Raw genomic sequence first — 25915 nt, 5'->3', positions numbered from 1 at the left:
CGTCAGCGTCCCAGAGCGCGAGCATGTTCCTGGCGGAGGGGCCACGCTGCAGGGCACGGAAAGCTGCCTCGGATTGTGTGGGCCTGGGGACCTATGGCCCCCTCCAGACCCCAGCTCCAATCCCCACTCACAGCCCCCCTGCCAGGAAGAGGCTCATGCTCCAGGTCACCGGGGGTGCTCCCTCCATCAAGGGCTCTGCCCCCTCACAGCTCCAGCAGCAGGGTGGAGGCATGGCCAGATGCCAGCCAGCAGGGTCCCTTAAACAGGGAACAAGGTTATTCCCCCTCCATCTGGCAAAGTGGGCAGGAGGGGATTTATTCTGCCGCTTGCCCTGTGCACAGAGTGGGCAGCGGCAGCAGTGGGCAGGGTCAGCAGGCAGTGTTTATGTGAGAAAGCTGATTTTCTCACTGGAATGGCAGTATAGCACACCGAAAAAAAGCTGTTGGATCTGGCTCCCTCCCAGCCACATGGAGGAGGAGAGGTGGAGCAAGCTACTCAGCCAAAAGCTAGAGGTTTAACCCAGTCACAGCTACTTCCAAATTAGCAGCAACCTTTGGGATGAAGAGAAAAGGCAAATGACAAATGACACTGATGAGTAGACTCTGCCCCTGCTCCATGCAGCCAGCATTCAGTCATGACTCTGGAAAAATCTTTTCTTCATTCTGCCTTTCCAAAGCAAGGCATGCATCTTATTTGGGGTCATGTGGTAGATCAGAAAAAATAGTCACAAATCGCTCTATTTCTGACCTGACAGTCCTTTTACCCAAGGAAAAAGAAAAATCTACAAAATACAGTCAGAAGCCAGGCCTGGGAACAAAAGTGTGCAACTTCACTGGACAATAGACAAGGTTTCATATTCACTTAAAGGTATTTTAGATCCGCTTTTAGAACATTTCAAAGGGCAGTTAACACTCTGAAATGTTTCCAAGATACTTGAAATGTTTCATTTGGTAAATGTGTCCATACCTTACGCTGCACTTGCTTCTTAATCAGACCTAAACAAGAACACTTTGTGCCCAAAAGCTTGTCTGACAGCACTGTCAACAACAGGTGGTCCAATAAAAGATATCACCCAAAAAGAAAAAAAAAAATACTTCTTGAATAACCACAGAGAGTAACTATACATGGATCAATGTCAGAATAGTGGAAGGTTTCCAGTGGAGTTAGAGGGGTCTGTTCTAGGTCCAGTGTTAACATTTTTATTAATGATTTGGATGCAGAAAGAGCTTCCTTGTCAAGCACAAAACTGGGAAGGCTTGCAAGCATTGGTACTTCAAGCTTAGCAACTTAGACGGTAAATATTTCAGACAGGAATTGTCTTTGTGCAACACCTCACACAATGAAGTGCTGCACAGTGCGGTCCTCCTGGTCCAAGACTAGAACTCCTGGATGGTAATACAAACAGAGAAGAAAAACTAAGCTCCTCTTACTCCTGCCTCCCCTTCCCCCAGTCTTAATGAAAATGTTGGTGTTAAGTCACTGTGTGGTGCAGGGTTGTCACTGGTGGGGGAGCAAGCCAGGGAGACTGTCCCAGGCCCCATACTTTGGGGGGACCCCCTGGAACCAGGCCAGCTTTGTGTCTTGCCATTCATTACCCCCTCCTCCCTGCCACTGCAACATTTGGGCCCCGCACCCTGCTATGGTCATCTCTAGCATAATGCCATAATTGTCCACATCCTGTCCCCTCCACCCCCGATCTGCTCCACAGAAGCAGGCGCAACCTAATTCTCCAGAAAGATCAAAATGCAGAATATCCCGTCCTCACAGTTAAACCTGCTACTAATTATGTGTTGGTTAATGCTAGCTAAAACTGAAACCTAAAGTCTAGGAAACCACTATGTTTACCTCAAAGGGTTAGAAGCCACAGTATTGCATATATTACTATATTACAAGATCCATATGAGGTTTTCCACTTACCACAGATAGGTCTATCTAGCAAGGAACGTATAGTAAACACGAGTTATTGGTTTGTATAGAATGACTGAATTTTCGGAGGTGGGGGGCAGGAGGGGGTGTTGCCTAGGACAAATAACAAAAACAAACCATATTTATTACAAGTCTACACGGTGCCTACTGCATGAGAGTCATGGCATAGGTAAAGCCTTGTGAGCACCACCACAATACAAAACATTAAATAATAGTTTCATTTTTAAATGTAAGTCAAGGGATAACATATGATTAAAAAAAGGAAAGTAACAAAAATATGCAGACCCCTTCAATTACAAATCCAGGTCAGATTTTTCACCAGGAAGAACTGAAAGAACAAGTCAATTGAAAATATTGAAAAGATAAGCTTTGTGTGACTTGAGTTTACAGATATGAAGAAAAGGAGTTCTATAAACAGGGATAATATTGAGTTGATTTGACTGATACCCCAAACAGGAATTGTAAGTACTTAGAATAAAAAAAAAAAGTTATAAACAAGCAATCAATCAAGACAGGCAATACTGAACAGACATTGTCTCTGCAGACAACATACCAGAGGCTTTTCAGGACTGTACAAATCTGCAGAAGTCACTAAAGTCAAGTCTTCCCTCATACATTTTTTAGCTTTATAAAATAAAATATATAAACTTATTCTGCAAAAATATCTGCAGACTTTCCCAGTAACTGATGCATACCCCTAAATTTTATAAGAGAAAAATGGAAATAATGGAGCAAACCCCGATTTAGGATTTGATCTTCAGAGAAGTCCTCCACAGATTACACAAACTCAGACCGTCCTGCATTTGAAAGCTAGTCTAACTCTATCCCAACTATGCAGTTGGTCCAAAAAAAGATATCACCCTAAGAAATCCTTTCCTCTTGCATAACTCCTGGACCATCACGTCTACAATATGATTAACATGAGTGGGCAAAATATGGCCCATGGGCCAAATCTAGCCAACAAGGGAATCTATCTGGCCTACAGGGGGTTCCTCAGCCCCACACAGCCCAAGCACAGGGGGCAGCCATGCCATGGAACATGCAGCTGGTACCACTGCCCCCAGGGCATGCAGCTGGATGGGGGCAGCATGGCAGCAGGACTCAGTTTCCCAGCAACCCCCAGGGCAGTAGCTTCTTTTGGCTGCCACTGCCAGTGTAGCCACCACCACTGCCAGACCTGGCCCCACTGCCTAGGCACCCTGGCCCACTGGGGGCACTAGTCTAAGACAGTAGGTGGGATCCCCATGGACCCCACACAATCAGGACATACTTGGTTAGGCAGATGAGATGGTGCTGCAGGTAGCCAGAGAGTGGAGTCTTTGAGTGAGATGGGTGGGCAGAGCTGGGATCTTGGGGTGGTGACAGTATGGGGCCAGGGCCTGTGATAGAGCCATTATCCACTCTCCACATGTCCCTGCCCATAGTACCAATGCCCATCACAGGGATGTGTGGGGATCATGGTTCTGCCCCAGGTGCCAGGCCCATGCTGTCACTGCCCCAAGAACTCAGCCTCAGCCACTCATTCTTCTCTCAGATGCCGTTTCTGCCCACCCACAGCCCCATACTATCTGCCCAGCAGAGTACGCCCTGCTCACAGGAGTCTGGGGAGGTCTTTATGGAGACCCTGCCTGCCTGGTGCCCCTGGCAGTGTGTACGGGTGGACAGGCCCGGAGACAAATAGGATTAATTGCTCTCTGCTCTGCTGCACCATGCCAGGCCGGATCAGGACCACCCCCCCCCCACACACACAACCCTCCAGCCCAAATAATTGCCCATCCCTGTTTTAACACCACACAAGATAATTAAAAATTGGATGCTAAACAAGAAGTTGTAGAGATTCAAAGAATGGTATCAACGAACTCCAAAGGGATTCCTAGTTGATTCTTCTCAAATCATGGGATTAGGTCATTCATATATTTTTTCTTTTAAAAAGTGGCAAAAACAATCTAAATTCAAAACAAAGGGAGGGGAGAAATAAGAGAACACATTAAGGACTCCAACTGTAAGGATACTTTATACAGAGGAGTTTATATATTAAAACTCAGATAGCCCAGTAGATCTTTATGTCTAAAAAGCTGTCATATTTTATATACCACATCCAAGACAGACCAATTCATGAAAAAAAAAAAACCCAGAAAAAAAAAACAAAAAACCATGTATATTATAATACAGAGTAAAACTCAATGCTGATGCTTTTTCCTGTTTAAAAAGCCTGGCAAAGGAAAAGAAAAAGAAAGAAAAAAGGGAGTGTATTTATACATTTTTAAAAATAGAGAAACACAATGCTGAATATCCTAAATAATAGTTATGCTGAAGGGTACATGAACCGGTAAGACAGAATCTAGTCAAGTGAATATAATGAACTAGCATTTTCATTTATGGCATCCTAAAGCACTTTATGGAGCTATGAATTACATATCTGGAAAAGAATAACTATATGTATGCAAAAAAAAAAAAAGCATTTATAATGCATCATTTGTCTCCAAGGTGCTAAAGCTGCCATGCTTTTAGAAGCAGCAGCACAAGCTCTGAATGGATGTGGAACAAACATCTTACCTCTCCACTAACACAAAAGAGAAGTCATAATACTGCTCCAAATAAGAGAGACAAAGAGAAAGAAGGTCCCTAACAAGTAAGCCCAGCAGGTTTATCAAAAAAACAAACAAACCACACATTAAGCTATTTTATAAATACCATTAAAGGTGCATTTGTGACATATCTGCGGCCATTTTGGAGACTGACAATATTTTTGTGCCATGTCCCATTACGCAATTCAAAAACTTGTGAATAAATGACAAATACGGCAATGCATTTTTTGTTAATATGCACACATGTGACTGTGAATAAAGGTCTCTCTTCAAAAACAGACAGCATAAAAGTAATTGGATCAAAAAGAGTATCATACTCATAGAGGACTGATTCTTCTTTCAGTGCGATGTATAACAACTACTTTCACCATATGAGAAATGCCAAATTTCCTCCACTTGAGAAGCACACCATAACACAGCATAGCAGAACACAAAGTAACTTTCAAAAATATTTCCCTACTGTTGACCCTCAGATATGGTCAGGGAACCAAGGTAGGTTTGAGAAGCTTGTCCCTAAAAGCTTGAGAAGCTTCTGAATAACAAAGCTTCAAGGAACTGTTATACAAGACATTTTAATGTCTTAGCCCTAAAATACAGAAAGTATCATAGTATCATAGAAGTAGGGTCAGAAGGGACCTTGTAGATCTTCAAGACCAACCTCCTGCCTGGGCGGGAAAAAAGACTGGACTCAAATGAGTCCAGCCAGGTAGGCATCAAGCCTCTTCTTAAAGACCCCCAGGGTAGGAGCCAGCACCACTTCCCTAGGAAGTTGGTTCCAGTTCCTAGCCGCCCTAACTGTGAAGTAGTTCTTGCGGATGTCTAATCTAAATCTACTCTCTAATAACTTGTGTCCATTGTTCCTTGTCATGCCAGGGGGGCGCTAGGGGAAACAGTGTCTCCCCTAACCCTTTCTGGTCCCCCCTAGTGAGTTTATAGACAGTCACCAGGTCCCCGTAAATAAAGTAAATAAAGAACAATGAAATACAAGCAACTAGGGGTGTACTGATAGAGATTTTGGGGACCAATGCCAATCTGATTGAAGAGCTGTGTCTGGCTGGTAAGTCTGTTGTGATGGAGGGGGAAGGGAAAGGACATGGGGGGGGCACAGATCAAGGCCCCTGAGGTTCAGAAAGGAGTGGGGAAGGGGCAGGGGCAGGGGCTGCCCAGCCAGAGCAGGGCAGGATGCAGGACAGAGCTGCGGCTCGTCTGGAAAGGGGGGGGCAGTTCCCACTGCTGTGTGCACCCCAGGAGGGTACAGGTGGGAGAGGCAGTTGTGCACCCCTGGATGCAGGCTGGGGCCAAAGGCTGGGGCCAGGACTGCACAGAGCTCTTCCCAGCAGGGGCTGGGCTGGGCTGTGATCAGGGCAGGCAATGGTGGTGCTGCAAGGAGGCTATGGGCGGGGGCTGCAGACACCCCAAAATTCAAAATAGCCCCACTATAGTTCCTTCCCAGTGCCACGGCCTGCCCTGAGCACAGCCCAGCCCAGCCCAGCCCAGCCCAGCCCAGCCACCCTGGGAAGAGCCCCATGCAGCTCTGGCTCCAGCCTTCTCCGCCCCCATGCACACCCCAGAGGCAGCCCACCATGCCCTCCCAGGGTGCACGTAGCAGCAGCTGTCCCCCCTCCCCATGCCCCCTAGATGAGCCACAGCTCTGTCCCGTGCCCATCCTGTCCCAGCTGGGCAGTGCCTGCCTCAGCCCCACTCCCTCCCTCACTGCAGGGACCCCAATCTACCCTCCCACGCACGCCCCTTCCTTTCCACCACAACAGACTTACCAGCTGCATGCATCTCTCCAAGCTGCCGGACTGTGCTCTTCGTTGTCTACATGCTCACCACCTAAGCACCCTTGTGCCCCAGCCAACTCTATCAGTGTCTACACATTCAGTGCTATGCGCTAAAAAAAACAAACAAAAAAACCCCCTGCGTAACAGAATAATATTTGTATTTACAAATACTAACCTGTGGCAGAGTTTATTAATTTACTGAGGCCCAATAGGGCTGCTCATGTAGATAGAAGCAGAGAAGCTCCAGGCAGGCAGCAGCATCAAACCGTCATGTACAGCCCTGATGGGCAAGCCCAGAGCCAGCATGGGTCCCAGGCTGGCAGAGGGGGTGGGTTACAACCTGGTGCTGAGCACCGTGGGGGGGGGGGGGGGGGGGGGGGGGGGGGACACGTGGTTCCTCGCCCACCCCCGTGCCCGGTGGCCCCCACTGCAGCTGCATGCAGCCTGCATGGGGCTGCCTGAGCCTTCTCAGGACAGCCCTGCACAGGCTGCAAGCAGCTGCAGCAGGAAGCACAGGCCACGGGGTGGGTGAGGGGCCGTTATTCCCCACGCTCCGCACTGCCTGGTTACCTGCTGGTGAGCAGGGAGCCAGGGTTGCGGGGTGCCGCCCGCCTGTACCACGGGACTGGGGAGGGCACTGGGAGTGAGTGGGTGCACGAGCAGCACTTGCACCCATGTCCCAGGGTGAGCACCGGCAGGACCCAGAGCAGGGCAGCAGGAGTACAGGGTCCCAGCCGTCAGGGACTATACGGAGCCGGGCCTCCCTGCTAGTGCAGCCCAGCCTGGCTCCACAGACCCCTGCCAGCCTGTGCCCCGCTTTGGGCTCCACCAGTGCTGGCCCTGGGACACTGGTCCGAAAACATTGGGAGATTGGTTCCAAGATGGTAACCACGGGGCAGGGCAGCTGTCAAGGGGTGGGGCTACCCATGCAGCCCCCAACAGCTTGCCACAACTTGGTAAGCAGCCCTCCGCCCAAAATAATTGCCCATCCCTGCTTTAGAATGAGTTTAAAAATTAATAATAATAATCAATCAAAAGATTCTCTCAACATTTATGAAAACTGAAAAAAATTGAAAAATGCAAGCATCTATAAACACATGGTTTGAGAGTCTCATCTCTGAACTCACAATACAGAAATAGAGAAAGAATATTTAGGATTATTGTAAATTTTCAATGTTGCTTTAAAAGGATCTGGCTTTGGGTCTCAGGCTGCGTCTCACCACTGTAGAATCTGAAGCTTGACTTTCACTCTAAAGCATTAACAATAAAAACTGCTTTATATCTGCATATCCTTGCATGAGCCCACACTCAAAACTGAATCCTACTTGTAAAACCAAGAGTATTGTCAGCCAAGTTAACCTGGAGGGGTATGCCCAGTATCAGTATTTTTCCACAGTAGGACATCCATGAGACCACATTACCTGTGCCCATACAAAACAGTTCTTCAGGTAAACTCCCACAGTGTCCTGATCCACAAAGACCACTCCAGTCAAATGTTTGTCCTTTTGTGCCCAGGGTTAGTAAACAGAAGCTCCTCCTTCTCCTCCATCTTAATAATCATCAGTATATTTTGGAAACAATTATCTCCCCTATATTTACAACCCAACTGCGGTACCTTTAACGCAGGGATGTCAAACTCATCTGGCCCTGTGAGGGGCATGGGGTCAGCCTATGGGCCAGATCAGGCCCACTGTCCCTCCCTACATCTCCCCACGCCAGAGCTTGCATATGTGGTACCTGCTCCCAGACCCATGCTCAGTAGATGCATTAAGGAACTCATTTTAAAAGCTTTTAGTTCACTGAAACTACCCCTAGCCACCTCCTCTCAAAACAGCAGCAAAATACACACAGAAGGAAGGGTAGATATGCACCTTTACAGAATAAATAAAATTATTTTAATACATCTCTCTATATATCTATATATAGCACAAGCTTTTGTGAACCCGGGTCACTTCATCACACCCAGGCACAGAACACAAAAAGTGTCTTCAGAAATAGCTATTTTAAAAGCATGGCATTAAGCAAAGAGACTATTTCAAGCAACCTAAAATATTTCTAAATGTCTGGAATGGGTTTCCAAGTTAGGTGGTGCTCTCCCCTACCCTGGGGGTCGTCTGACCCCAGCGCTCTTTCCTGCCCAGGGCAGGGGGTCAGACTCAATGACTTACTGAGGTCCCTTCCGACCCTAACATCTATGACTATGAATCTGCCTTGGCACAAAATGCCAATTAATAAATCAAGGCATTGGAAACAACTGAAACCAGCCACTGAGCATTCACCTGAAGTACTGTACAATAAAAAGACACATCGCAACCAATCCATTAACTGAGAACTGTGATGTTTACAGGTTTAATGTACAAGGTTTACATCACATGTAGACATTACACAGGGCTTTGGCAATCCAGGCATTAAGTCCAAATCTAAAATAAATTACTCGACAAATCATACTTAGTTTCTGAGGTAAAAACGGCATGCTGTTGGGTCAGAGTTTGGCACTTTTATTTCCTTGCAGAGCTGGGTAACAGTAACTGTTCTCCCCTTGCTGAGCTTCAGGTCAATCTTGGCTTAGATGTTTCTTTTATCACCTGGCATAATTTCAAAGTATCCTTTATTCTTTGGATACATCTAGGAAGTGCAGCCTCCTCTCTCCCACTGGAGCATAATCCAAAACTACATTGCAATGACTGCATCACTGCAAAGAGGCTGGCAGCTTATCTGTCAAGCAAACTTTGAGCCATTTCAAACAGCTGCCTTTTCTGTCCTTTCTGCATCCTCAAAAAAAAATGTCTGCCAGAATCACAACTATCCAATTTTGTAATATTAATTACACTAGGCTTATGGTTGCACAAAACCCCTGAAACAAGTGCCTTACAGTCAGACTTGGAAATGTATACACATACTTTGCAAACTGAGAACAGCTAGCAAGTCTGACTCACTTCATAATTTTATTAACAAATATGAGCTTTAAGTGAAAGCTTAAAAGATGTGTACTTACTTTTCCCTGCATGCTACCTTTATATCTAACAACGTCTATCTGTCTTCCTGCCAAACTGGAACCATTAAAAAACAAGACCCATTCACACACCGTCACACCCAGCAATTATACAGCATAGCTAGCCAAGAGGGGTCCTGGGCATGCACCCTGGTAGTACCTGGACACTTTTTTCTTCCTGGGCCACTTGCATCTCAGCAGGGCACCTGTATAACATGTCACAGCACCCCTACCATGCAACCTCACTGGAAAACAAGGAGAACTGCTACAAGGATAGGGATACCACCCCATGAAGCTGCTCATGTGTTTACTTTTAATTTTTTCCTTTATTTTCCCATTTGTTTAGTAAACAATTGTGTTTTATTTTGTGAAAACCATTATGTATTTTGTGTTTCAAAACAGAGATGCAAAACCCCCATTAAACAGTCCCTAGTCAGATTCAGAAGAGTTGTTAACACTGTATTTAAAAATTCATGTACAGGTCAAGTACCATTTAGTCAAAGAAGCACAAAACATGACAAAGCAGTACTCTATGGTACTGTATTGAAGTGTACTCTTAAAGCCACCCCTGACCATGTGACATCTCATTGTGTCAGGTCCATTTGTCACAAAGGCACAGGGGCCTTAATGACACAGGCAATTGCAAGCCCCCACCAGTGCTGTGGGAGGCCTCCAAATGTGTAGCAGTTGATTACTTGGGACAACAGATAAAAATAGGAATGGGAGTGAAGATAAAATCTTAATAACTAAGTTCCAAGTTCCATTAAGTTTATCCACGGAGCAGAGAGTACCAGCTAGCACCCACTTCCCCTTGAATGTACATAAGGAACCCGTGTATGCTGCCCTATGAAACTGTCTGGAGATGTGCGCGGATGAGCAAGAGAAAAAACAGCTCAGTCTTCCAGATTCTCCCTGGCCAGGGCTATCCCTATGGCTCTGACCATAGAAGGGGCAGATATCAGGGGTGTCTAAAGTGTGCAAGGTACACAGTCATGCTGATGGCTCCAAGCAGGAAGAGCTGTCAACCTAAATCTCCTGAACTGAATGCATCAGGAAGATGGGGGGAAGAGGAGAGGCATCAGCTAACAAAATGTTCCACTCTCCCTCCTCCATCCATCCTGCCAGTAACGTTTACCCCTTGGCTTCACAAATAATAATATGTAAAACACAACAGACAACAACACCAGGAATATGCGGCTTGTTGAAATGCATTGCCAACATGCTTTCAAGTGTGCCAAAAACATGCTGCAAAGTCATCCTGCTTTGGCTCTGGCAACAGCTAATTAGTTGCTCTTCAAGTGCCTCACAGCTTCATGAACCATGAAAATAAAGAGTGAGGCTGGTTCCCCAAGAATCACCCTTGGCACTGCAACTGCACCAGTTTGAATATACCAGACTCAGACGGGCCCATGCTTCAGCTGATCAGAGTTCTGCATTCCTAAAGATACAAGCATCATGCATTTTTCTCACCACCCTCAATGATCCACCAATGCTTGCACAGTCATGGAAAAGTACCCCTTTCTGTTTATGTACTAAAAATAAAGCTGGGAGGGCCAGAATCATGACAGGTACCCTGTCTATCACCTCAGAAAGCCCACAGCAGCTATCCGTAGTTTAAAACAGAGTGCCAAAAGATTCAGTCCTGTGCAACAGATCACGATTAAGGTCTTGTTCACCTGGAAGATCATCCGCACCATAGATTTTTTTCCAAAAAATAGCAATCATTTTGATGTTGGGGAGTAATCTGGGGTTGTAAACTTTCACAGCATGATCAACACCCATCTGTTTTATAAGTAGCTCTGATTTTGGCATGCTCTCACTATAGAGGAGCTGATGCAGATTTAGAACACAACTGCAGGAATGGGGCCTCTTGCATTCAAAAGTCCTGCGTCCATTGCTGATTAGCCCACTGTTGCATCATGATTCTTAATCTTGCTAGTCTAAACCAAATTCCTAGGCCCAGGAATATCTTTCCATCAAAGAGATAATCAGTGAATGTCTGCAGCACCCAGAAAGTTTAATTCATTAAATGCAAATTGTACAGTACTTCTCAGTTCTCATTTTCACTGCTGTATGAATAACAGTGTAGCAGTTGCTAAATTCTGCAAACAGAGTGGTGAAAAAGAGAAATCAAGTAGCTTGTCTCTAACACAGATACGGGCACTCCACTGATTTGTTCTGACAACCTATATTGCTGATGCTGGAGAGATTGAAAACAGCTACATGAAAGAGCAGACTGTGGGCTGTAATGGAAGAACTGTTGGAATTTCAAGAACAGCACAAAAAATACAAGGTAATGAGATGACCCCCAAACTCCTACAGGTCTGAAAGAACGCTGATATCCCACAAGGTATTGCCAAAAAAAATTGATAAGATAGCATGCCAGACAAGTGGCATGAGGAAAAAAAAAAGACAGGATACAGAGGGCTGATTTCTATTTGTTTCTTTTGAAGTTTTTAAATTTCAAAATTGATCTGTCAACTTTAATAACTTTAATTTAGATATTTTTCTGATGAAAAAGTTAATTCTCACTGGCCAACATAATTTGCTGGTACTTTTTGCTACACAGGACCATATACTTTATATCTATATATATCTACCTAAACAATTGTACTGATTGATACATTCCCATTCAACAACTAATAAGTTTCTCAACTTTGAATGAAATGGTGATTAAACTGAACTAGTTGAATAAAGTGAAGTAAAGAAAACATACTGTACGCACCACTGATATTCTCTCCTGATGTCCCACGATTCCATGTCCTTAGGCAACAAGTTCACCATTTTGCAGGTTTCCAATTATTTAAATTTCAGTTGCAACATGTAGTGCTTAATACTTTAAATTAAACATGTTATAGTAGGTTTAAGCTCTACCCTAAATTACCCTAATTTCACATTTTTAAAGATTTTAAAGGAAAAAATGATGTATTATTTATTATATATATGTCTCTCTACACACATGTGCGTGTGTAGACTCCTGGTTTAAGGAAAAAAATAAAGCATTGATTTTTATTAGCACTGCTGGGATGATTACCTACAGAGAAGTCTCTGAATCTGAAGACACACTGTACCAGCAGACAGGCAAGTGTGCATGCACTCTAGTGAAACAGCAACATCTGCTGCTGTATGCCAGCACAAATACTACTGAAAGACTCTTCAGTATAGCTGTGCCCAAGCTGAAAAAAATTCAGCTATTGTCTGGTACTAAGAACAAGGCAAACCAAATTCTTAATTCAAGACCATGCAACATTCAAGAAAGAAAACTGGGAAGGATCCAAACAGTAAATTAAATCTAACCTGTGGAAAGTGAGAACTAGACAGGTTTTTCTGAGGCTTTTTTGTATTTGTTTTTAACTTTGTTTATTTTTTTAACAGCTAATCTAACCAACAAAAACCCCCTGGTTTCAAAGTACTATGTTTCAGTGAAGAAAGGTCTGAAAATACATTTAGCAGATGTAAAATAATTATTTTAAGCATTTTTCTTTTATTCTATTTTCTTATACTTGTCTTCTTCCCAACACCCCAACCTATACTCATATTTCCTGTATTCTGCTACTGATATTAGTTTGGGGACTAATAAAAAAAAAAAATGCCTAGAGATCACTGAAAAATAACCTCCTAGTATACGGTTTTGCACTTAATGAGGCCTCTGGGATAATTTGTTGTTCTTGCTATCTGAATTAGCTGGGAAGTACAGCTGATCCTTACCCTGAAAATTAGCAGGGGATTTGTAATGAGAGACTTTCACCTCTAGGTCACCTGTTCAAGTTCAGCCCCACTAGGTAGTGTTTCATAAACAACAGGACCAGGTGGAGTTGGATGACCTGCGTGAAGTAGACTGCAATGTCATATTTGTGTGGCAGGCAGAAATTACACATCGCAGATGACACTCCTCATTGAAAAAGCCAAAATTAAAATGTCAGGTACCCCGGTTGTAGCCATATTGGTCTAGAGGCAAAAGAAATCAAAACTTGTGGAAGAGGTGATATTTGTTTAGACTAAAATATTTGCAAACAAATTATTTTATTTATTTGCAAGCTTTTGGGCACACACACCCTTCTTCAGGCATAGGAGAAAGCAAAGATTGTAAAAGTTCTCCTAGGAGGAAATGAAAATTCACATTTCACAGGAGAGATGAAGGTCTGGTAAGTCTTCAGTTAATATAAACACATGAAGTTGCAGCAAGCTGACAGAGAAATCTAGAAATATTGGTCATGCTGCTGCACCTGCCTATGGTACCTAAATCACTACAATGGTCAGTCAGAAAGTAATGTCTCCTAATTTTTATCTCCTAAATCACTCATGGACATGGAGAATGCATCTCATTTGACTTCTTCCTTTAAGGGGTCACAATAAACAATAAGGTGTGTATCAGTAACTCTCAGCCTGGGGACCACTGCTACCCACACCACCACAGGAGCCATGGGGGGCATGTACCCCCCACCAGATCTGTGCGCAGAGTGAGGGCAGGCTGGGGACGGTGCTGGATTCTTCCTTGTGGTGGAGGGAGGAGCAGCAGTGCTACAGGGGGTACTACAGCAACACCAACCCAAAAATCTTTACTACATTTGCCTTGCAACACTTCATGGATCAAAAGGAAGAGCTGCTATTAATTCCAAACATGGGAGCCAAAAGAAGCCTAGAAACAGAACTGTGCTTTGCAGTTCCTCAGAAGATTGGTCTAGAGCTGACCAGTGAAAGAGCTTGACCCTGTAAAGAAAGAAAGTTTATGGAGGGAGCAAGAATGAGCCATATCAATGTACAGGAAGATAAGCAAGTATGGCAGAAGACCAGTTTGGCTTAGCAGAGCTCTTCAGCAAACTAAAACACAAAAAGGAAGCTCAGAAGAAGTGGAAACTTGCAAAAACAACTAGGGAGTACTATAAGAGCATTGCTCGAGCATGCAGGGATTGAGTCAGGAAGGCCAAAGTGCAATTGGATTTGCAGCTAGCAAGGGAGGCTACAAGTATGTCAGTGACAAGAGGAAGGTCAGTAAAGTGTGGGTCCTCTAAAAAAATGGGGGAGGCAACCTTGCGACAGATGAGGAAGAAAAGGCTGAAGTGCTCAATGCCTTTTTTATCTCAGTTTTCACAGGAAATATTAGCTCCCAGACTACTGCATCTGGCAGCACAGTTTGGGGAGGAGGTGAGCAGCCAACAGCAGCAAAAGAACACATTAGGGACTATTCAGAAAAGTTGGATGTGTATAAGTCCATGGTGCCGAACACAATATGCCCAAGGGTGCTGAGGGAGTTCTCTGATGCGAATGCAGAGCCACTAGCCATTATCTATGAAAATTCATGGTGACTACGAGGGGTCCCAGATGATTGGAAAAGGGAAAATTTAATACCCACCTTGAAGAAAGGGAAGAAAGTGGTATCCAGGGAACTATAGACTGGTCCACCTCACCTCCATTCCTGGAAAAATCGTGGAGCAGATCTTCAAGGAATCCATTTCTGAACACTTGAAGAAAGCGGTTAGGAGCACTCAGCATGGATTCACCAAGGGCAAGTCATGCCCTGACCAACCTGATTGCCTTCTATGATAAGCAGGGATCCAGGTTTTCTGTTTCCCATGGGAAAATGGAGAGGAAAAGTAGATTTTCCCTTTTACCCAAGAAAAACATGGATTTTTCATTTTAACAGAGAAACACATGGATTTTCCACTTTTGCAATGAGCTTTCTGCACGCTGGCAGAATTCATGCCTGCAAGGGGCTGAGGGAAGCAGGAGGGTGGTAAGGCAGGGGGTACTGTGTGCACATGCGCATATACACGTGCATGTGGCAGCCAGGCAGCCTGGAGAGCAGTTCCCACACATAAGTCTGGTGGGAAGAGAGGGGTTTGAGGCCTCCATAGGGAGAGAAGAAGTTGGATAGGGCTGCAGCTGCTGCCCAGCTAGGCGGTACACGGGGCTAGGGGCCCAGGGCTGGAATGCGTGGCATGGGATGGAGCCGTGGGCAAGGGTGGGGGAGTCTGCATGCACTCCTGAAGGGCAGGAGCAGGGGGTCACATGCACAACCAGATTTGTGCATAGGGCGGGGATAGGCTGCCCACTGCAGGCTTGGATTTGCTGCCCTCTGCTTGGGGCCTCCACAGCTCAGTGCATGGGACCAGTGTGGTAGGGCAGAATGGGGCAGGGAAACTCTCTGGCAATGCAAGCCCTGAGCCAGCCTAGCACGATGCCCTCTGTCTACCTGGCAGCAGCAGGCGTGGCAGTGTGGAGTTGTGCCCCTCACTACTGCCAGGCAGGCAGGGGGCATTTCCCTATGGCAGTGCTTGGCTTGCAGCTGTGGCACCAAGTTTCCTGCATCCTGGTGAGCTAAGGGGGCAAAGAGATTTAAAAAAAGGAAAAAACCAGAAATCAAATACCAACATTTATAAGTATTTTGAATTTATTTTATTATAGTGATTGAGGCACTACTAGAATTTAAAATTGTAAACATTGTTTTGAATTGATACATATATAGTGGCATTTCATTTTAATTGCAGATTTGGGGGGTTTCCATCAGAGAATGTGCAGTTTGTTTGTTTGTTTTAAATCAGAGAATGTGTGATTTTTAAACAGAGAAAACCAGGATCTCTGATGATGAGATGACTGGCTCTGTGGATATGGGGAGAGCAGCAGACATGATATACTTTGACTTTAGCGAGGCTTTTAATACTATCTTCACAACACTCTTGCAAGCAAGCTAAGGAAATATGAGTTGGATGAAGGGACTGCAAGGCAGATAGAAAGCTAGCTGGATCATTCGGCTTCGAGGGTAGTAGTTAATGGCTTGATGTCTAGTGGGCAACCGGTATCAACCAGAGTGGCCCAGGAGGTTTTGTTCAATATCCCTGGAAGTTGACAAAGTACACCCTCACGAAGTCTGTAGATGACACCAAGCTGCGTGGAGTAGTAGATATGCTGGAGGATGTACCACAGGGACTGGCAATTATTTTGGGCGGAGGGCCGCTTACCAAGTTGTGGCAAGCTGTTGAGGGCAACATGATTAGCACCGCCCCCTGACAGGTGCCCCCCCCAGTCACCATCTTGGGACCAATGTCCCAGGGCAAGCACCAGTGGGGCCCAGAGCGGGGTGCAAGCCAGCAGGGGTCTGTGGAGCTGGGTTGGGCTGAACCAGCAGCGAGAGGGTTTACTGCTGCTGCCTACCTGGAGCTCATGCGCTGGGCAGCAGCAGCAAACGCTGCCTGGCACAGCAAGCAAGGGGGCTGCAGCTGCTGCCGCCGCGGCACAGCCTCAATGGGTGAGCCCGGAGTTGGCACAGGGCCCAGGCTGACAGCAGGGGTGGGTTACAAGCTGGTGCTGAGCATGGGGAAAAGTGGCCCCTCTCTAGCCTCGTGCCCAGTGCTGAAGCCACTTGCAGCCCACATGGGGCTGCCTGTGCCTGCTCAGGACAGCCTCATGTGGGCTATAAGCGGCTGCAGCAACGAGCATGGGCTACGGGGCAAGGTGGAGGCCACTTTTCCCCGTGCTCCACACCAGCTCATCCCCTGCCCTTCACCCTCCCACCCACCAGAGCTTCCCATGCCAAAGCAGCCACATGGTCCCAGACCAGAAGCCCCTCCTGGGGCTTCTGGATGGGGGGGGCCCAGGCAGGCCCTGCTGCTGAAGGAACCCTCCAGGGTTTCCCCTGGGTTCTAGTGCCCTTGGTTTCTGTCATCTTTGACAGGAATCAAGGGCAGATGTATTTTAATTTTCTAAATTTTTTTTAGGGGCCCCGTAGGCTGGATAGAATGGCCTCATGGGCCGTATTTTGCCCACCCCTGGTGTAGCATGAACTGAACAAATGTAGCTGATGTTAACATAGTGTAATAATAGTGAAATGTAACCATGTTAGTTTTGTCCTCCAAGTAACTTGAAAATTCCATTTTGTATTCTTTTGCTTGACATAAGTGAATGAACTCTGTATGCCCTTTTATGAATGAGTGTATGTGAAAGGGCAAATGGTGAGAGAATGGCATAGAGACAGAACAAGTAGGTTTAACTGTTTATGTAAGCAACAAGGTGCCAAATGTAAGTTACCAGTCAGTAAACTAATTAATAAAAGTGGTTGAAGAATCCCTTTGAGGCCTAGGGCACAACGAGGAGGAGGATAATGAGGAAGAATGCGCGCATCCTGTCAGATGGGCAGCAAGGACACTCCAAGGCTGAGATACCAACTTTAAGACCAAACTGACCTTGGGCTGAGATAAGCAGAAGATGGATGAGAAACTGCAAAAATAGAAATTGGGTATGGAAAAAACCCTAAAGTGCTAAACAAAGGATGCCACAAAACAAAACAAAAGAGGAATCTGGAATATACCAGGTTCAGTAAGTCTCAACTGCTGTTTCTCTGGAGCACAGACGCATCTGTTCACCCTGCTCCAAGCTGCTATCTCCAGGATCTCTCTCTCTCAGTAAGACCTGGGGTTAGCCACCCAGTGCTATTATTGCTGCTGGTAACTATAATGACATAATGGAATGGTTGTTTTTTGTTTGTGCGCGCCTGTGTGTAAAGATGTGTATGATGATTTGTGTGTACGTCTATGAGTGGTATGTCTGAACCGCTATGTCCAATTCATGTAATCAATAAACGCAGCATTTTGCTTTATCCCCCTTTATAAGGTCTTGCTCTTGATTTAATAAACTGGTAATTCAAAGTAACAAGGGGCAGGTCTAAGATTCAGAGTGACCTCAGCAAATCAGAGGATTGGATCAAAAAGAAGCTCATGAGGCTCAATAAGGACAAGTACAAAGTCCTGCACTGAAGATGGAACAATCCCAGGACCTGGGGTTACAGTGGATAAAAAGCTGAATACGAGTCAACACTGTGCCCTTTGCGTGAAGAAGGTTAACAGCATACTGGGCTACTGGGCTGCATTAGCCTGAGTGTTATCAGCAGATCAAGGGAAGTGATTATTCCCCTCTATTCAGCACTGATAAGGCCACACCTGGAGTACTGTGTCCAGTTTTGCCCCCACTACAGAAAGGATGTGGACAAATTGGAGACAGTCCAGCAGAGGACAACAAAATGGATAGGGGGCTGGGGCATGTGACTTATGGCATAACCATACGTCCAGGCTTGGCTGGACATTCCCAGATTTCAGAGGCTGGCCCCAGCCAGATGTTAAAATTAAAATAAGCATCCTGGGTGCAGGGTGGAGTGGCAGAAGCTATGAAATAGGAAAGCCTAACAGACAGCTAAACTGCCCTAAAATCAGTTAGCTTGATTAGTGGAATGACCATTAAAAAGGGAAGATAACAAGTAAAGAACAATAGGTCATTAATGGGTCACTGAGTCCCTTAGCTGCCTGAATAGCATCACTAGAGCTGCATCAAGCTTCCCCCTCACCCCCACATCATTGACTTGAGGTGGGTAGGGGGGCAGCATCCCGGGTTTCACATTGTCCCATACAGTCAACCTACTTATAAGGAGCGGCTAGGGGACCCGGGTTTATTTAACCTAGAGAAGAGAAGACAGAGTAGGGATTTAACAGCAGTCTTCAACTGCCTAGAGGGTGGTTCCAGCAGTGATGGAGCTAAACTGTTCTTAGTCATGGCAGATGACAAAACAAGGAGCAATGGTCTCAAGTTGCAGCATGAGAAGTTTAGGTTAGATATTAGGAAAATTCTCACTAGGAAGGTAGTAAAGCACTGGAGTAGGTTACACAGAAAAGCTGTGGAATTTCCATCCTTGAAAGTTTTTAAGATCTGGCTAGACAAAGTCTTGGCTGGAGTAATATAGTCAGGGACGGTTCTGCTTTGAGCAGAGACCTCCCAAGGTCCCTTCCAACCCTAATTTTCTAAGATTCTGTGTACAAGAGAATTTCTTATAAATGTGATCAAAATCATTGTCAAGAGTGAGGATAAAAGATTTGGCAGATACAAAAGGAGTCATCCTTTTGTGACATGAATGTTGGATTCAAGGAACTGAGCAAAGCTGCTTATTTATTAGCCAGTTTAATGAAAACCTGATGATCTGCATGATAGCAAGATTAAACTTTGTCACATGGTGCTAGCTTTAATGACTTCCAGATTACAGCTACCTTCCCATATAACCTGTTGCCCTTGTGCTCCCACTAGACCAGAGTCGCCCGACTGTGTACTGTCCAGAAAGTAACAGGAGCAGCACACACTTGTGAATAGCAATTGTGACAGCAGCTAGGTAGTTTGAGCGCCTTATCTATCTTGTCATCAAATACACTGGGTATTACAGATGGATTTCATTCTATGACCCCAAATAAGATTTAAGCCCCAGTTATCAACCTAAGCGTAACATTTAATTCCATGTCCTGGCCATAAAATGGTAAGCAGAGGTAGGCAACAGTAGTGACATGCCCTAAGGAGGTGACCAAGGCACTAGACCCAGTTGCCCACCTCTCATAAGACTACCAATAGTGAGCAATGGTCAGACATGAGAAAGTACAGTATCCTGTAAAGAATGGGTTGCACCCTAGCAAACACAGCACACAATGAATTGCTAGAGCAACCCCATGCTGTCACCCAGCCAAAGAATCTTTATTAAGTATTTCATTCAGTTGCCCTTTCTTTGAACATCTGAGTTTTGAAGCCTACAGGAAACTACCCCATTGCAACGTGAAAATAAACCAACAGTTTGATGTCTGAGTTTTCCATGTGGGACAAATTCAGAAAGCAACTCCAACACCAGTAACAATATCTGAAAAGGATCTAGCCACAAGGTGAGCAAGGTACAGCCTTCAGGGGTTCCCATATCTCCAAGAGTTCAGTGGCGGAGTACTGGTGGCAGTGTCAACTGCAGAGGTTCCTGGAGACAAAGCTTTTAACACTGTCACCACTCATCCTGCAGGCCTAATTTCTGGACCCCTATCAAGCCCCATGGATGCTGGCTGGCACAGCCCCACATGCTGGATCAGCCCATGCAAGGATTTTTGGGGTGACATTTTTGATGACATCACTCACACTTCATGGCAGATAGCATCCTGAACTGGATTCTTCCTCCCCATGAAAGAAACAGAGAGGAAAAAAAGCACCCAGGAAGATATCTTCAAAGACATTGAACATTTCCCTCCCCACAGAACAGGGGAAAGCACTTACCCCTGGGGCAGGGTAAAGGGTAAAGAAGTGATAGGGAAGAAGTGAGGGAAGGGGGCAACTGAGTCATAGTCATAGATTTCATAGACATTAGGGCTGGAAGGGACCTCGGGAGATCATCGAGTCCAGCCCCCCGCCCAAAGGGCAGGAAGTCAGCTGGGGTCATAGGATCCCAGCAAGATAAGCATCCAATTTACTCTTGAAGGTGTTCAATGTAGGTGCTTGAACCACCTCCACTGGCAGACTGTTCCAGACCTTGGGGCCTCGGACACTAAAAAAATTCTTCCTTATGTCCAGCCTGAAACGGTCTTGCAGGAGTTTGTGACCGTTCGACCTCGTCATCCCTTGGGGTGCTCTGGTGAACAGACGTTCCCCCAGATCCTGGTGGTCACCCCTGATAAACTTATAGGTGGCCATCAGATCATCAAGAAGCAGGGCTGGAAAGGATCTCTATAGGTCATTTAATCCCATGGTTCTCAACCTTTTGTACACATTGATGGCCAGGTCCAAGCCAGTAAACAGTGCAAGTAGAAAACAACCTCCTGGCCCTGCCAGTGCCCCTCACTCACAACCCACAGACCCCCATGCTCCCAACCCTGCTGGTGCCCCTCACTTCCAACCAGCTGCCCCCTGCCCAAGGCAGGGCACACTGCCCTCACCTTCACTAACCACTAGTGTGCCAAGCTACAGCTCCACCATGCTGCCACAGCCCAGCCACCACTGCTGCTCCCCTTGGACCACAACTCTACCCCAAATAGAACTTGGGGTGGCAGGTGTTGCCTGTGCCCCCCTGCCATGTTGTCTATACTATAGTCCCCCTACCCCATAAACTTACCGGCTGAGAGCTGCAAGAACTGCTCTCCATGTTGCCTGGCTGCCACGTGCATGTGTGCATGCATGTGGTACCCCCTACTTGGTCAACCTCCTCCACTCCCCCCGGCCCCAAGCAGCTCCTCACAGGCTGGAACTCTGCCAGCCTGCAACAGGAAACCCACCATTTCCCATGTTTTTCTCTTTTAACAAAGAAAATCCATTTTCTGAAGTTTGTTTGCAACCCTTTCATATATTCCTATGACCCACTTTTGGGTCGTGACCCACAGGTTAAGAAAAGTGGATCTAATCCAACCCTCCCTGCCCAAGGCAGGATCATCCCTACCCAAACCATCTCATCGCAACCCACTGTCTAACCTCCCAGCAAAACTCCCATCAACATGGATGCAACACAAGACCTACACCTGGCGCACGGAAGCAGGGGGCACTGCAGCCCACGTCCTGCTGCAGAGGCCGTGCTCTCCACCAGCCCGCAGCCCTTTGGCCACGGGGTAGGCATCCCTCCTGACCCCAACCGCGGAGGCGGGTCTGACCCTGCGCCCAGGGCGAGAGCCCAGAGCCAGAGGCTTGCAGATTAAAGCCTCAGCAGGACAGGAGCATTGTCACAGCACAGGGCCCGCGCGAGGGCCTCCGGGCAAAACTCAGAAAGCCCGAGAGGGAACAGGAACTCCCTCTCGACGCCTAGAGGTAGAGCGTGAGCACAACTCCGCCCTGCGCCTGCGCATTCTATGCCAGCACAGCCAGTCACTGAGAGCACCTGGAACGTACCACCTGGAAGGCACAAACCTCGAACGTAACGCCGGAGGCGCGCATTTGGAACGTACCAACGTTACCTGCAGCTCTCCGACGCGTGGCAGGATCCGAGCCCGGGTAAGCATTAAGTCCCCCCCGATACTTTCCCGCTCCGCCTTACGGAGCCGCCACACACACACACCTGGAACTCCAGCCCATAAATCACCGGCGCGTCGTCTTCCATAGCTCTGCCGCCTTCAACTATGAGTCCTCTGTACCTGCTTGCTGGGTGTTTTGCCCTGTAATTTTTGACCCACGGCGGCGTCCGTCACTCTCAACTTCCGGGTGAGGAGGTAGCGCATGCGCTGCGAGGGGTTTGTCCTGCTTCTGGCGCAGGCGTAGTGATTGCCGGCGCCTGTCCGGGAAGAGATTCGGCATTGCTGAGCCGGTAGCAGGTAGGGCCGAGGCTGCGGGTCAGGGGCCGCCTTGGGTGGCCAACGCGGGAGGAGGAGCTGGCGGAGGCCCGGGAGCCGTTAGGCGGTGCACCCCGCTGTTGCCATGGTCACCGGGGCGCGTGAGGGCCCTGGAGCCGGCCAGTCGTTGCGCGCGCAGCCGGCCGTGGCCGCGGCGAGCGGGGCTTCCTGGGCCCCAGCACTGGGACCCCCGCGGGCGAGGGCGAGGGACGGGTTTGGAGGTAGGGGATGAGGCTGAGAAAACCCTCGTCCTTGCATCCCAAGTGCGCTGTAGAACCAGGGTCTGCTCCAGCACATAGCAGCATTGCCAGGTCTTCAGTATGAAATTATTGTATTGAAAGCTCTGAATTGCCGTGTATGCTGTCCGAGTATTGTACGCTGGATAAGAATGCAAAGACTTTTTCTTATTTATTTTCTGTTGCACACTGTAAGTCACCAGTGAGGAAGCGAGACCATGCATTGTCAAAGTTGAAGTATTTCTTTATTTCGAGGCAAGCAGTCTTAAGATAGCATTGACAGCAAACCCAGAAAGTCAGCTAAGGCTCTCTAAGAGTGATTTGAGCTTTGCATATGCTTCATCAATTACCCACCTAAAAATTATGGTCTATTTTGAACACTCTTATTGATTGTACAAGGGTTGAAATTATTGTACAAATATGATCATGATTGTATACCTGGCAACACAGGTGCATTGGCAAATGTCATGTACCAGACATGTGTTAGCTGCTTGGCTCGAGGGTTGTTGTTCTAGAGCACTTGTAGCAAAGCCTGGGCATCCTTGCTCACCCCGCTTTACCTGCAGCAGGTGAGAGTGTTAATAATGATCTTTGTAGGGGGCAGCTGCATAAATAGAACTGTGTTCTATGCCATTGGCCTCGTGTCATTACAATGTTTCGTAACTCCATTGTTCATAATGGCAGAAAGTGGGTTTAAAACATTTTTGTCATCAAATGGATTTTTGTGATGATAAATTAATGTTCTAATAGTCAGATTACTGGATTTAGAAACTTTCATTCAGTCAATACTTTTGAGGTTCAGAATAAAAGTGTACAGTACTTGTTCAGCGAAACTAATTTCCTGCCTATTTTTCTTCTTTAGACGCAATGGAAAACAATGGAAGTAAGAATAAGAATTCTAAGAAGAGTGTTTCACATGAAGAGGATAGTAGGAATGAAGTTCAACAGGGAGCTCAGGAAGAACTTCTCTTTCATGAGGAAACCATTGATCTTGGTGGGGATGAATTTGAGTCTGAAGGGAATGAGACCATCTCAGAAGATTCCAATAACTTTTTAGATAAACTTAATGAACATATGATGGAAAGTGTTGTTATTTCAGATTCTCCAAACAATAGTGAAGATGACACTGGTGAACTTGGTTGCCTGCGGGAAATTGTAGAGCAAATGGAAGCCAAAGATATTCATGTAGCAGAGGAAGTGGATAAAGAAGAAGCCCTGAGTCATGAGAGTGAAATGGAACAAGAAGAAACACCCAAAGATGTTTCTGACATTGGAACAGATGATCAGGCATCTTTAAAGGAGGATTCAATTCAAGAAGCACCAAAAATTGGACAGAAAGTAGGAGACAAAGTTCCAATGGCCTCAACACCAAGTGATATTGATGAAAGTAAAACTGAGGAGCAAATATCATCACCACTTGCCAGCAGATCATCTCCTGATGCTGAGCCGATCCCTGTGTGCACCATTTTCAGTCAAGCAAGCCATGCTAACACTCAACTACAGTTGTTCCTGCATGATGGCTTTGAGCCTCAGATGGTAAAGTCTCCTAGTTTTAGCAGTGTAAATGAGACTGCAGCGAAGTCTCAACCACAGGTGGTTCAACCAAGTCCTAGTCTAAGCAAGTTTTTTGGTGATACTGTTAACACTAATACTCTAGCTTCTGATTTTTTTGATTCATTTACTACATCCACTTTTATTTCTGTCAGTAATCCTAATGCAAGCTCTTCAGTACCAGAACACATGTCATCTCTTTCTACAGTCGGAGATCATTCACATGCCTCGGCTGACCCCATCTATGCAGGAGGAAACGAGAGATCTGAAGCGGGTGGCCCCCCAGCATCTTTAGAAATATCAGAGTCTCCCAAACCATTTTCACAGATCCAAGCTGTTTTTTCTGGAAGTGATGACCCCTTTGCCACAGCCTTGAATATAAGTGAACTAGACAGAAGAAATGATGCCTGGCTTCCTAGTGACGAAACCAGAAATGTTTTAATCTCAGTAGCCACACAGCAGTACAGCACCGTGTTCATAGACAAAGAGAACCTCACTATGCCTGGATTAAAATTTGACAATATCCAGGTAAGAGTCAATGGTTACATTCTACTTTTTGTAATCTAGACTTAAAATAAGGTGGCACATCCAGTGGTCTGTCCATCTTTTTACGATCTTGTTTTGTGGCTTCAACTCATTTCTCCTTTCATCTAATGTGTACTATTGCAATCCTAATTAGATAATTGATGACTGAGCAATTGTTCATGAAAGGACAACCCCCCCCCCCAAAACAAAACGAAAAAAACCCCTCATTCACTACTAGCAAATAGAAAACTTCTCTGTATGTATGGTAAATGATGTCATTGGCTTATATAACAGACCAACTTTCATTTAAATATAGTTTCTACTCCTTACGGCTGCAGAGGTAAGATTCCAAGCGTGAACTAATGTTCTGAAGCAGAGCACCATCATATGTAGTTGAAGGCAGATGTCAGCTTCTGTTTGTAGAATTCATAGATACAGTGCAGTGAAAAGTAAGTAGCTTTGTCATTCTCACAGCTGATATTCAGAATACTGTAGACAGTACAAAAAAGTAACAAGAGCTGGATCTCTTTCATTCTGCTCTTGCTTAAGAAAACTATGACCGGCAGCAAAGCAGACTTTAATGCCTTTTCTCAGGGAGAATGACCCAAAAATAAAGGCTGGAATAAAAAGAGAATAATGGAAACCCATTCTCTACTTCATAGCTAGCAGCTTTACATGGGTAGGGACCTACCCAAATTGAGAAGGCAGGAGGCTGATCTTGTGGGCAGGTTGTGGGGCCAGCTGCCATTTTTGTGCGCTTACCATGCTTCTGATTGCCTGAGGGTCCACAGTAGCCCCATACCTTGCTGGAGATTTGTTGAGAGGCCTGTCTGTCATGTGCAGCCCTACATCTCTCCACCTATCAGCAGCAAGGCCACAACAGGCAGCTCTCTCAACCAATCAGTGATGGGGGGGGTAGCCATCTTGGCTGCTTCCCTTTGAGCTGGCAGCTCTCCAACTCCCTGCAGGCTGCATAGCTGGGCTACAGCAACCATGAGGACTGCTGACTCCCACTGCAGAGTCAGTATTTTATTTTTAGTAAGGTGTTTTTTGTTCTGTCTTTTTTTCCCCCCCGTGGATTTTGCAGATACTGCCTAATTTCACGGACAATGCCCAATTTTGCAGTTTCTGTGGAATCACAAATTAAGTAGGTGCCTACACATGAAAAAGACACATACAGTAATATCCATCTTTCCAGGGCTTAGGTAAAAGTAAAGCAGGA

The 25915-nt window shown here is 46.1% G+C and overlaps 2 protein-coding genes across 8 annotated transcripts in view; one reads left to right on the top strand and one right to left on the bottom strand.

Moving 5' to 3' along the window:
• The window catches only part of EIPR1 (EARP complex and GARP complex interacting protein 1), a 192254-nt gene extending 169969 nt beyond the window's left edge, over nucleotides 1-22285 (bottom strand). For 2 of the 4 annotated variants that reach the window (XM_090032739.1, XM_090032769.1), the window contains exon 1: nucleotides 22187-22285. In XM_090032739.1, coding sequence (XP_089888865.1) covers nucleotides 22187-22270 — 84 coding nt within the window. In that variant the 5' untranslated portion in view covers nucleotides 22271-22285. Of the gene's footprint in view, nucleotides 1-22009 lie in introns of all 4 variants that reach the window. The other 2 variants (XM_090032759.1, XM_090032748.1) reach the window with 2 other exon arrangements.
• TRAPPC12 (trafficking protein particle complex subunit 12) overlaps nucleotides 21908-25915 on the top strand; it is a 102212-nt gene continuing 98204 nt past the window's right edge. Inside the window, exons 1-2 of one of the 4 annotated variants that reach the window (XM_090032705.1) lie at nucleotides 21908-22046; nucleotides 23480-24696. In XM_090032705.1, coding sequence (XP_089888831.1) covers nucleotides 23485-24696 — 1212 coding nt within the window. In that variant the 5' untranslated portion in view covers nucleotides 21908-22046; nucleotides 23480-23484. Of the gene's footprint in view, nucleotides 22047-22284; nucleotides 22364-23479; nucleotides 24697-25915 lie in introns of those variants that run through there. The other 3 variants (XM_090032715.1, XM_090032724.1, XM_090032696.1) reach the window with 3 other exon arrangements.

The sequence above is a fragment of the Crocodylus siamensis genome, chromosome 1 (assembly GCF_052110815.1).
Source record: "Crocodylus siamensis isolate JL-2025a chromosome 1, ASM5211081v1, whole genome shotgun sequence".
In the NCBI taxonomy this organism is placed as follows: domain Eukaryota; kingdom Metazoa; phylum Chordata; order Crocodylia; family Crocodylidae; genus Crocodylus; species Crocodylus siamensis.
The sequence above is the reverse complement of the archived record's forward strand: the minus strand, read 5'-3'. Positions and strand labels throughout refer to the sequence as shown.